This window comes from Pogoniulus pusillus, chromosome 25 (assembly GCF_015220805.1).
Source record: "Pogoniulus pusillus isolate bPogPus1 chromosome 25, bPogPus1.pri, whole genome shotgun sequence".
Lineage (NCBI taxonomy): Eukaryota > Metazoa > Chordata > Aves > Piciformes > Lybiidae > Pogoniulus > Pogoniulus pusillus.
The window spans coordinates 13844076-13856350 of record NC_087288.1 but is presented as its reverse complement, the minus strand read 5'-3'; the positions used below and the strand labels follow the sequence as shown (position 1 = coordinate 13856350).

Sequence of the window (12275 nt, the reverse complement as noted above, 5' to 3'; positions counted from 1 at the left end):
CTTCGTGTGACTTGAGTTTGTTGGTAAACGGGAATAACGTTTTGTATTCAGAGAGCATGTTCTGTAAATCTCTTCAGTTGCCCGTTCCCTGGGTGTCGCAATAGATTAAGTCGCTGTGTGATGATATGACATCGCCATCACTCGTCTTCCTGGGATATTGCTGGAGGCAACAACAAACCTGTGTCTTTGGCACATGTGAAGGAATTTAGTGCTTGAGGGGTTAAATTACACAGGCTCCCCTGTGGATCAGCTTATGCTTGGACAGTAATAATAGCAGTAACATTAATAATAAAAATGCCAGAGTGAAGGGAGTGGAGAGGGAGCAGGGAAAGAAAAAGGAAGGAGAGTGATGGTAGATGGGCTGGGACAGTCACGGGGAAACAAGGCAGGCTGGAGAGGCTGCGTATGGTACAGCAGGTGTAGAGGCTCCACATCAGATGTTGTAGGAGCATCTGCAACGTGCACATGCACTAACAGAGCTACAGAAGCTTTGAGGATGGTTGGTGGCTCGGTGCGTGTGCCTGCGCGCTCTTGCTTCAAGCCGTGATATCCTAGGGCAGTGTAACAAGCAATTTATGTCAGCTCACAGTAAAGATTATTGGTGTTTTCGCTGGGGAAATATTTACGCTGCACCTTCTCTTTCTATTTTTAGCACTTTGAGCTTGAAGTCAGGTAGAAGGGCTGGTGGGGGAGTGGGAAGAGACCCATTGAGGGACGATTCTCATCCCTCAGTTAGATGGAGCTAAACCCCTAATCTTGCTTAGGAATAGCTGCTGATGTTGTTTTCTTCTTCCCCTTCTGGTTTAGTGGGATATTACGTTTCACTGCAGTGTAGGTGCTAGAATGGGATGTCAGCTGGAGTGTTTTGGTTCTAGCAAAAACATAAGTGCTTTTTAAGAAAGGTGTATCTACATAGGTGAGGCCTCCAAAAAAATGTGAGTGCAGAATAATGTGGATTTTGATTTTAACTTCTGGACAGGAAAACTATCACAGTAAGGGACATCCGTTTATTTTGTTGGCGGGTGCAAGAAACCTGACTTTAGTTTTCTCTTCTGAAGTTGTTGTTTATCATAATATTCCTTCTAGTGAAAAGGGCTAATTTACTCTTTCTATAGGAATATTTTAAGTGTGATTATCATAATATCAGAGCTGCTGAAAAGGTCTAAAATAGGACATTGACCTTGAACGTGTTCCTGCGTCTAGTATGTGGTGCTTAACATTCAAGAAACAATATAACCACAACTCATTTATTAATGTATAATCTCAAAATGTTAACTCTTGCTCTGTAAATACATGCTATAAGGATTGTAGGAAGCTTGCAGTATCCCATGAAGTACATGTGGTGTTTTATCAGTGTAAATATGTATAAGATTTTCAAGATTTCTGCTGGGAATACTCCATAACTAAAGTAAGTTTTCCCTTTGGTACTGCACTAGTTTATGATTTAATTTTTACTGACATTCCACCAGTCATATTATTAGCTTCACAAAATGAAAGTGAAATAATCCTGTATTAATTAAACAGAGCAACTGAATTCCCTCAGTCATCTTATCCTTGGCTGTCTGAGACAGTAATGCACTTCAGCTTCTGTGAAGAAACTTACACTAAAAAAAAAACCTCACAAACCTTGGAGTAACAGTGAGATATCCATATTGAAGCATGTGTGCTTGAATTATCTTTAGGGAGAAGACCTTTTTCGGTGGGTGACAGGCAATGTGCATGCAGCTCCCTTTTTTTTTTTTTTCTTTCCCCCTCCCTTTTCTCTTTCCTTTTGTCAGATGCTTTGGAAAAGGTGTTTCATCAAGAGAATAATTTTCATTTGTAGCAATGTGAACCGTTTCTATTCTGTATCAGTGAAAGCAGTCATTTAAATGCCCATGCCCTTGAAAATAAAACGAGGAGAAAATATGGAGCATTTATTTGAGACCAGATGAATTGAATGTAGTTCGATAACATGGTAAGGCAATTGCTGTTATTTCACAGAGGCATTTTTTACATGCTGGAACTGGGTGTAGCAGCAAAAGCTAAGAGCCCTGCTCTCTGTGTTTGTGAACACGCTGTGGAAAAGTTAGGAGGGGTATTCAGAGATTGTTATGTGAGCTTTTTTCTCTAAGATGAAAACAAGGATTAATTAATGCTAAATACAGACTGAAGTAGCAGATGGTTTTAAAGTAATAACCTGCTACACTTTGTCCAACTATGTATAAACAGGTGAGCAGAATTTGGAACTTTTGTAGTGTTCATTTTTTTAACTCATTAGTGGTATATGCCCCCAGTGCCTTCCAGTGAGAAAGACAAAAGGTATAAATCCAGTAGTGACAATGTTGTTCTAATGTCGATCTCACTGTAGCATAGCAAATCTGAGCTGCGTTTCTTTCATTAGTGACTGTGAATAAATAAAATCACTTATTTCTGATGACACTTTGATACTTATTTTAAACTCTTAACATGTTTTCGAGCTAGATTTTGAACAAGGTACCATGGCGTATGCCCAGTTTCTATCTAAAATCACAGTATACTTGTTTTGAAATACATTCTTAGCAGCTAATAAACTCTTTCATATTCTTGCTCCTTCCCAGATGGCTTGAGGTTGTTGCTCCTTTGGGTAAATACACATTTGACACAATACACCATTGCGGTGTCCGTGAAGTGCCACAGAATCATACTTCTTCAGTTGCCTTGAGGTAGTTGTGTTTTAAGATTCTGGGTGTTTGGATGACTTGAAATGTCTATAGTCTTTAAATGTGAAGATGCTTAAAGATGCATAGTGTGAGGCAGGCAGGAAAAATTCTGTGCACAGAGAGGCGTGGAAATGTAGGTGCTGCTTAGTAATGCCTCTTGACTGGTACAGGCGCCCATGACAATTTTTTCCTTCCCCTCTCTGATTCCATTACTACTGTTTTCTGTAGACTCCTTGTGGTAAGATCTTGCACTGTACCTTTTGGCAAGTTAGTGCAGATCTGTGTTTCCATGCGTGTTCTTACTCTGTAGCCCCTGATAAAAGTCAGTGAACCGATACCTGCTTTGGTTTTTTTTTTCCTTTCTCCTACTATTATTTTTATTTATTTGTATAGAAAAGCTTGAGAAAATGAAGCTGACCTTAGTAGCCTCAGTTTATTTGCTACTGTAGTAGTTTTTTTTTACCCCTACCCTAAACTGATTGGTAACTGTGAAACCCAAGTTCAAGAATGTAGTTGGAATTCCAGGCCCCGCTCTGGTGGAGGTGACACTTTCAGTCCCTGGGGGAAGAAGCCAACTGCTTTGTTTATCAACATGCAAAGTACAGTTCTCCAAGAAGCAGTGCTGGCAGGGAAGAGAGCCGCTTGCTTGTATGAAAGATGGTTGATAGAAAGGCAGCAATGGTTCACAGGGGGAGAGGAAAAAGGTGTTATTTAGGGGTCTAGAAGGGGGTGGGGGCTACAAGCCAACAAGGTGGCAGAAACTATAGAACATGAAAAGGAAGACAGACCATGACAAAATGAAAGAGAGCATTCAGCACCTGTATCTAAATATATAATCTCAGGAGATAATGAATGGAAATAGAAATCAAGCTAACCTGTGCTTTGGTAAGTTTCAAAATGGATTAGCTGTCATATTTTAAGGAGGGTGTATTCCAGGGAACTTGATACTGAAAAATTACCTTATCAAATTACTCATGTATAGGGATTCATTCTGGGTGATTTTTAAATGTGAAAACACACATGAAAAGATTTGAAAGTATTTTAGCACAAAAATATTGAAAATTACCAATTTGGGGTATGAATATATAAACAGACACGAGAGACACTCAGTACAAAGAATGTATTTTCATGTTTTGCCAACATGCACGGGTTTATAGGAACTGTATTTTAGGTTTATATAGTGATACAGATACTTACACATGAAGACATTAATAGCCAAGTACTTATTTGATTCCAAAATCCACATTTATAAAATTGTCACTTAAAGAGGACATTCTAATACAGTACCATGATTAAATGCCTCTCATTTTTAAATCTGATAAATCCACTTTTTTTTTTTTTTGTCTCTGATGTTTCTACAGAGTACTTGGATTTTGCTCAGCATTTCAGAGCTTTTTAATTCACTGCTCCCAAGCAAATTTACATCTTAATTACAGAGTTCACATTTAACAATATAGACAGCATAATGCTACTGGTAATTAAGCTGTTACTACCTGCTTTTATACAGTAGTCCGAATTGTAGTTTTGCCGTGTCGAGTTTCAATTCCTAAACTTGCATGCATCTGTACTAGGTTTATAGACAGCAGGCCCAGCCTTCACATAAGGTTAGATAAAGAACACCGGGATGTTTCTGCGGTAAACAGATAAAACCACGACTACTGAACTTAAATATTTTGGAATTGGTTTCTGTTGCCCTATTTGTTTGTTAAGACGCAGTGAAACGGATTTGGAGAGGGCATCTGCGAATGGTATTAATGCATTCTGAGGGCGTGCACTTATTTGTTTTGATCTAAAAGATTGCCATTTGCATCGTGCTAGGGCTCCAGTCACAAAAGATTTTGTAAGAGTTGAGCTGCATTATAAAAAAATATTTTCTTTCCAGTGTTGTCATTTTTTTCTTGGCAGAAATAGCCTGCATCTGTTTTCATTAGTAAGGGTTGAAACACTTTCAACCTGGAATGCAAGCGTAGTCTCTTAGTTGTAATATTAAGTAAAATAAGTAGCTTTTGAGAGAAAAAAGCGCACTCCCAATTCATTACTGACCCTTTCAAAGGGAGGCGTCTGTTTGTGTTTCAGTGCAAACGGTGTCTCCAAATTTGTGCATGATCCTTTTCTTGGAACAAGTTTAATCAGGGACCTTTCATACGACAGAGAGGAGCAACTCTGAGCTGGGTCTTAGCAGTGATTTGCTGGAACTGGGCTTGGTGGTGTTTATGCAGGACTACATGCAGGGCTATGTGTTTGTTTACCTTTCAGTTGGCTAAAATTTGCTTTACAAAAGCGCAAGCCCTGGGGAGGGAGTTCTGTGCACGCTACCAGATTTACTAACGCAGACCCACTACAGGGAAGCCCTTATCTGGTTAAAATGAGGCAAGTTAGGTTGGTCCACTATAATCCCTCCACACTGACAGAAGAAATTGATCGGTTCTGGAGCTTCTGTTTCTCTTTATTTTATCTAAATAGACCCATCTAAACATCTAAATATTCGCATAGGGGCATAAATATACCCATGTTAAGGTGTAGGTAAACCATATATAAACACGTATTACCTATATACACTCCCAGTTGCACTCATGCTTTTAAGGAATGGATTTTGAGTACTAGTTTTGTTAGCTATGTCCTTCTTTAGTAAGTGCAAAATGAGGCTTTTAATTTTCAAATAGATAACCGTATACTTATAGAATATATATAACCCATAATTAAATCCCAGCTCCCCTCATTTCTATCCCACTCCCCCCCCCCCCCCCCCCCCCCCCCCCCCAAGCAACTCCGATGACAATGAAAAGTTGAGTTACCCAAAAGCTTCGGCAGGCAGCACTTGGTGTTATTATTATTTATTTCTCCCCCGGCGCGGAGCAGTTCCAAAGGTTAGGGAAGCAGCAGTCAGAAGAGCGCGCCGAGAGCCGAGCCGGCCGGGGCCCCAGCCCCGACCGCCACGGCGAAATGCCACAACCAGCAACGGCAGCGCGAACTTCATCTTCTACCTTTGCGAGCAATCCTTCGCGACCTTAACCGGGAGCCTGCCAGGCTACCTGCCGAAGTTGGAGCCGGCCTCCCGGGAGGGCAAGCAGGGGAAGGAAGGAGTGGAGCCCCCGCGGGCCAGCTGCCGCCGGCGGCGCGCACATGTCCGCGAGCTCTGCCCCAGCCGCCGCCGCCGCCTCAGGCCGCTCCCCCGGCCCCACCCCTCTACCTGCCGCGCGGGCCGCGCGCCCGGCTGCCCCGGCGCCCCCGGCGCGTGATTGGCCGCCTCTCCGCCAATGGGCCGCGCCGCCGGGCCGGGGGGAGCGCATATGTAAAGCGCTGCTTCATATTCATGAGCGCCGAGCGGGGCTTTAAGTCCTTCATTAGGCGCGCGGGCGAGCCTTTGGTCCCAACTGGCCGCGCCTGGCGCTGCCGCCGCTGCCTCGCCCGGGGAGAGCACTCTTGCCAAGTGCGCGGCGCTCCGCCACGGAAACTTTGATTTACCGCGGGGGCGCACGAAGAATGGTCGCCGGGCGCACATGGATTCGGTAGAACTTTGCCTGCCGGAGCCGCTCTCCCTGCACTACGAGGAAGAGTAGGTACCGCTCCCCGCCCCCACCCCACCACCGCCGCCGCCTGCCCCAAAACATGACAGGCGCCTAGACGCCGCTGCAGGTAACGCTGTGCCAGGGCCGCGGGCGCGAGCCGTGGCGGGCGCGTCGGGCCCCGGCTCGGCCTGGGGCACTGCGCAGCAGCAGCGCGCCGGGGGCGAGGGGGGTGGGGGGGGTAGCCGGCGGACGGGCGGGAGGCGGCCGCCAGCAGTGTTACCGGTAGGCGAGTGTCCGTGCCCTCAGCGGGACCAGCACTCTCAGTCTGACAGGTGCGCCTGCTCCGGCGTCAGCGCCCGGTGTGACACACCGGCTGCAGGCGGGTGGGAGCCCGCTCGCCGCTGGGGCGGCGGTTGGGAGCGGCCGGCCGCGCGGTGCCCGGAGGGAGCAGGAGCAGGAGCGCCGGTCCGGCCGGGCAGCGTGCTGCGCCGCGGGGGGTGTTTTGCACTTTTGTGAGGGTCCGTGCCGCACGGCGTGGCCTCGGCTCTTGGCTTGCAAAAGATAGCAGAAGACTTTTGAACGAGCCGCAGTTTTTGACTGGCACTTATTAGCTACCTGACGGAGTATCTTCTGGCAAAAAGCGTGGAGCCCAAACAAAACCAGGCGGTCTGGAGCTGACGAGTGGCTCCCGAACTTGATTCCAACCCACAACCGGGATTAAATATTAGTACATCACGGGAGCTGTCACCGATTCATTTTTCTTTATGTCGAGCCACTTACGTAGCTGTTCCTTCGTATTACACTGAGAGTGACAGTAACACTGAAGGAAAAATCCAGGCTGATAGCCAGCTAGACGCAGTCTGTAGGAAGGCTGTATTGAGAGGTGACAGTGTATTATAGGTGGATGCCCACTAGCTGTCCTTACAGTGTGCATATTGCATTGCTATTTGTAATTAAGCCAGAGATGAAAAGTGAATTGCGATGATTGCTTATGGGTGAAATAATACAGGAAGTAACCAAATAGCCTCGCTTGTAGGAAGACAGTTTGGGAAGGGGAATCAAGGAAACCCACTGTAATCTTTCAGGACAAATAAAAGAAGATAAACAGAGGTAGGATGCTCGCTCATATGGTTTATAGGTCAGTGCACTGTGAGCTGCTGTGTAGTGCCTACAGCTTTGTAAACGTAGGAATGTAGTTTCCACAGCTTTTACTATGCGATGTGTTTTTTACATAACAAGTGAAAATACAATAAGTGGGGTTTGGGTCTGTTTTGTGGATGCTCCCCCTTCAGCCTCCTTCCCCCCACCTCCCCTAAAGGAGCTTTCTTGAATTTACCTTCTTACAGCTAATTTGAATGATTAGTTTAGATAAGCCTCTTAGAGTAGATTCATTTAAATGAAATCGGGGCACATGTCTTTTTGGCTCTGGTGCAAGATTCAAACTAAAAATTTTCTTCCCCTTTGGCTCAATTAAAAGTCATCTTAAAACACACTCAATATATGGTCCAGGTGTAGGGTTTGAGTCAGGTGTGGTTGAGGGGAAACAGAAGGATAAACAATATTCAGAAGCATCTACTTCATTGTTTCAATAAACCCTAGAGTTTTACTAAGATTTATCGTAGTTGTGTTTTGACTACATATTGTAACATGTATACATATAACAGCATAGAGACACATGAAATTATTAGTTTCTGCAGTTCTTATGGATGAAGACAGAGAGGATTCAAGCTAAAAATTGTCTGAACGTTTTGGGAGTGCACAGACATCTGTCTGATTGTCACTAGATATGCTTTGACTTTTGAGGCAAGAGCATGTTAAAGAATGCAATAACTTCAAGCCAGCTGCAACCTTCTCTTTTAGCTTTTTGAGCAATAAAAATAACACTAATAATTACTACTAATAAGCTAACAGATGCAATAAATATATCTGCTCATTTTGACATATGTGTCAGTTTAATAATTCTAAATGAATCAATGCGTTCATAATGTGAAATCTCCTTCAACCTCTGATTAAAATGTAACATTGACTAAAGGATTATAGAGCGGACTTAATTTTCCTGACTGTTTTAACAGTTGTCACAGCTGTTGAAAGAAGGAAAGGCAATTGAAACACTTCAAAAAAGGTGACGGTTGTGGTAGAATGGGAATAGTTTAGTAAATTTAAACGGGGTCTGTGATTGCCAAACACAGAAAACTGAGGAGATTTGTAACCTCAGGAAGCTTCTGTGCACTATATACGTTTGCCCTTTGTGGCTAACTGTATTTCATTAATTTGAACCCTCAGCAGTTTCCCTACTTTCTGCATTTAAAAACGTGCAACAGCACTCAAACATGGAACAAATTCACCTGCTACATTGTGCATGGGTTTTTATCTTGCAGTGCAACTGATAAAATACACAGATGATAGGAACTAAAGGTTGTTTAGCGCGTCTGTAACGTTTAAAAAGTGCGTGGAGGCATCACTATCACATCGTGTGAATACTTCAGTGCCACGATGTACGTATTTTCTATCTTTCTGACCGTTCTCACGTTTCAGTGTGAGAAATGATGTGTGGACGTTCCCTAGGAGTCTGTCGGGGTTATGTTTGTGTGCGGGTGACTGAGTTTTTGTGTGTACGTTCACGTACATCAGCAAGTAAATATAGATGTATTTATGTTTATGTGCCCCTGCTTGAGGTGCAGGTGCAGGTTTACTTTTCTTGAAAAATATTTTAGTATACCTTCTAGCTCCTGAAGATTTATTTTGGTTTTGGAAGGGCCTTTCATTTATAAAGGGAGGAAAGGGGCAGACTGAAGAACTCTTCTCTGTGAAGTGGGAAGCAGCACTTGATTCCACTCCACTCTTTCTCCAGGCTGTGGAGATCTTTAACCTCACGCATTTGTCCTACTGGGTAGCTATTTACAGATGTTATTAAGAAATAAAGCCCAACGTTTAATATGAAAGTCAGAGCCTCCAGGCTTCTGTCCTCATTCTCAGTGCGTAAAGTGGTCCGCAGCTCTGTTGTGAAGGCAGCCCCCTAAGTGTGGGTGACTGAGAGGCTCTGCCTGTCTTTCCTCCTCTTGGGCAGCAGGCAGGCCTCGATCCCTTTTTCCTTCTCTGTTTCCGGTTGTAGGTCTATGCTTTTTTGGCTTTGGTAGACTGCTGGCCGGTTTTAAAATCCTGCAGAAAGTATAAAGGGTTTGCGCTGAAATGCCAGTCTGACAGCCTCTCATTTACTGGGGCTTGCCCTTCTTTTAGTGATGGTTGCTCATTTTGATGTGTTTATGGTTGTGCTCTTTTATTTACTGAGCCTGGTGCGTTGCAGCAGTAATTAACCCATGTTATTAGCAAAGCCCTTGTGGATATCCATTAATTCTCTTGAATGGCTGATCATTTTTTTTCCTGTACTTCCCCCCCCCCCCCCCCCCCAGTTGTTCTTAAGTCATGCTGTCCTTTCTCTAACTGCCCTTAAGCTTTAACATTTGCCAGAAATTCCTTTTCAAACTGAGGCAAAGTAGAAGGGCGCTATCCCCACAGTTCCATAGTAAAGAATAACTATTGTCTTAACAAAGTGTTTTCAAAGGTGGTAATGGGAAGCAAAACAACTGGGAGAATCTGTAGGGAACAATTTATTTAATTATTATTTTTCAGAACACATGCTTAATGATAAGAGAAGAGATAAGAGTTTCCTTAGCATTTTTTCTTTGTTCTTTCTCAATGTGTATATAGCAGTATTAGCTGTCGTGAATATTTTAGTGTTCATATTTTAATCAGATTTTCAACTTAGTTAATAGCACTTTGGGCATTTAAAAAAATATTGAGCCAGCAGAAAAATACTTGTGCTTGCACTGCTGAGAAAAGATAAGGGCCGCCTCATTAGCCAACCCTACTTTTGCAATTAATTTCAAATACATGGTGCTATTCATCAAATACAGAAGGTAACGTGTCTGTGATAATATTTAACAATACTTGAAGCCTACTTTGCTTAGAATAGCTAAAAAGTATGATATGACTATTCTCACAAATGTGTCAGTCTGTTTGCTGTTCTGCTATTATGTATGTTACAGAGCAAAATGACGATAGAAACATTATGGCATAAAAATAAGTGTTATTTATCGGTGACATGATGATTCATTTTGCAAAATGTTTTTAAAGGACTGACCCTTGACCTACAGGGAGGTTGCTTGCATCCCAGTGGAAGTGTAAGTAGGAATGAAAAAACCCAAAATATTTATTCAAACCTTTCAGTGAACTATCACAAATAATTACTTTTTTTTTTTTTTAACTGAAGTGAAATGAATAACATCAGTAGGGAAAAAAAAAGAGAGTAACTCTTGCTGCTATGACAGCTGAAAGTAGTCTCACTCTGTAGTATGAGCTTTGCTATGAATTCTTCTTAATAGCAAATTCATGGAGGGAAGAAACAATAAAATGTTGATCCATTACAAGTGCATATGATCCTCACACTACTAAGCTCTCTAGAGGAAATCTGTGGTTATGGCAGGCCAGTTTGTTCAGTTTTTATCTCTTTTACATCCACTGGCCTTGTATTAAATTGTCATTGTCCTAAAGCACATGAGAGAGAAACGAATTGCATTTCTCGACATGCTCTGACAGTGAAATATTTAGCCTCTCTGTCTCCAGTCATACTCGTATGTGTGTTTGATAGTGCAGGGATGACACCAGCAGTCGCTGCATCTTGACATTCCACTTATTACGTGTTCTTTTACATTTTGTGTTTCCTCTCTTAGGCTTGTGTTAGGCAGCCATACGTACACAGTCATATCTGTAGAAACATGCACGCATGGTTTCGTTTCATACATTTACATTTCACGTAGGAATCCCCTGTCTATGCACAGCAAGTTTTGGGTTCAGATGCATGTATTTCTATACCCATGTGCATGTTCCGGGTATATAGTGCATTCCTTCTGCAGTTTGTGCAGTGTACATCTGTTACTGTGTATACATGCACACACATGTATGTATACAGAGTTATATAACTTCCTTCTCTAGGTAGTTGCCTGTCAAAAACCTGCTGCTTTTATGTGATTTTTTTTTTTCTTAGCCATGAGAAGGGAGCTGGCCAGCAATGTAGATAAAATATTTTTACCTGATTTTATATCAGACTGTCCACATAATCTAGCATTTTCTGTATTTGTACTCACCGTTCTGCTTTTAAATGATACTGTTTGGGTGGGTTTTTGGTTGATTTTTTTTCCTCTTGTTTGTTTGTTTCTGTTGGGTTTTTTTTGTTTGTTTGCTTTTTGGTTTCTAAACAAATTTGCCTCTTTCAAGTAATTTGCATGGCTGATATTAATTAATATTCCTGTAAGTTTTGACTGTCAGTCAGGAAACTGGGGGGGTTCTTTTTCTCTTTGTGGTTTGTTTTGTTGGTTTTTTTTTTTCCTTAGCTACATATGTCCTTGAATACACAGTTATGTTTACACCTAAAGAATATAATTACTTTTAGAGGAGGAAATCTCCTACGTATGGTTGTTAACATAAATCATTGTGTCCTCAGACAAAAATATAAAATACACATTCCATTGCCATGGTTCTTAGTCCTCACCGAAAATCTTTGTGTTTTTTAATCACACTTTGTTTGTCCAGAAGTAAAAATACTGTGAAACATTAGATAAAATGATTGAAGTGAATTAAGTACTGCTATTTCAGGTAGTTATTACTTAATTATTTTTAAAGGATTCTTTTTTTGGCCTTTTTTAGTAGCCATTTGGAGAGTAACTTCAACAGATACAGTAGAGCACTGCCTTTGACATGTGTGTCTTGTACATACAGTCTATGCATTTGTTATGTTACAGAAGCTTTAAATCTCTTGGATTTGTTTAGTGTTTGTAATGCTTTTCAATTAATTTGTATTTTCTGCAAACAAAGGAGGGTTTTTCTCTTTGCTGTTCCTTGCTATAGCAAGTTTACATTAAAGAGAATCTTTAAATAATGTCCAATTATTTAATCTTTTGTTGTGGAGGCACCACGACATACTCTAAGGAGCATAGCTGTTTAATCAGAGCATCATTTCCCTCTTCTTCTAGAAGAATATTTTTTTTCTTCAACTTCCTAGGAAAAAATCTTTATTAACATCCTAATG

At 42.0% G+C, this 12275-nt stretch overlaps 1 protein-coding gene across 6 annotated transcripts in view; it reads left to right on the top strand.

Annotated features, from left to right (window-relative positions):
- The window catches only part of ESRRG (estrogen related receptor gamma), a 414670-nt gene that overhangs the window by 234433 nt on the left and 167962 nt on the right, over nt 1–12275 (top strand). Inside the window, exon 1 of one of the 6 annotated variants that reach the window (XM_064164513.1) lies at nt 5993–6237. The exons of the other annotated variants lie outside the window; for them this stretch is intronic. Within the exon in view, the coding sequence (XP_064020583.1) occupies nt 6182–6237 (56 nt within the window). The 5' untranslated portion in view covers nt 5993–6181. Of the gene's footprint in view, nt 1–5992; nt 6238–12275 lie in introns of those variants that run through there. 6 annotated transcript variants of the gene reach the window in all.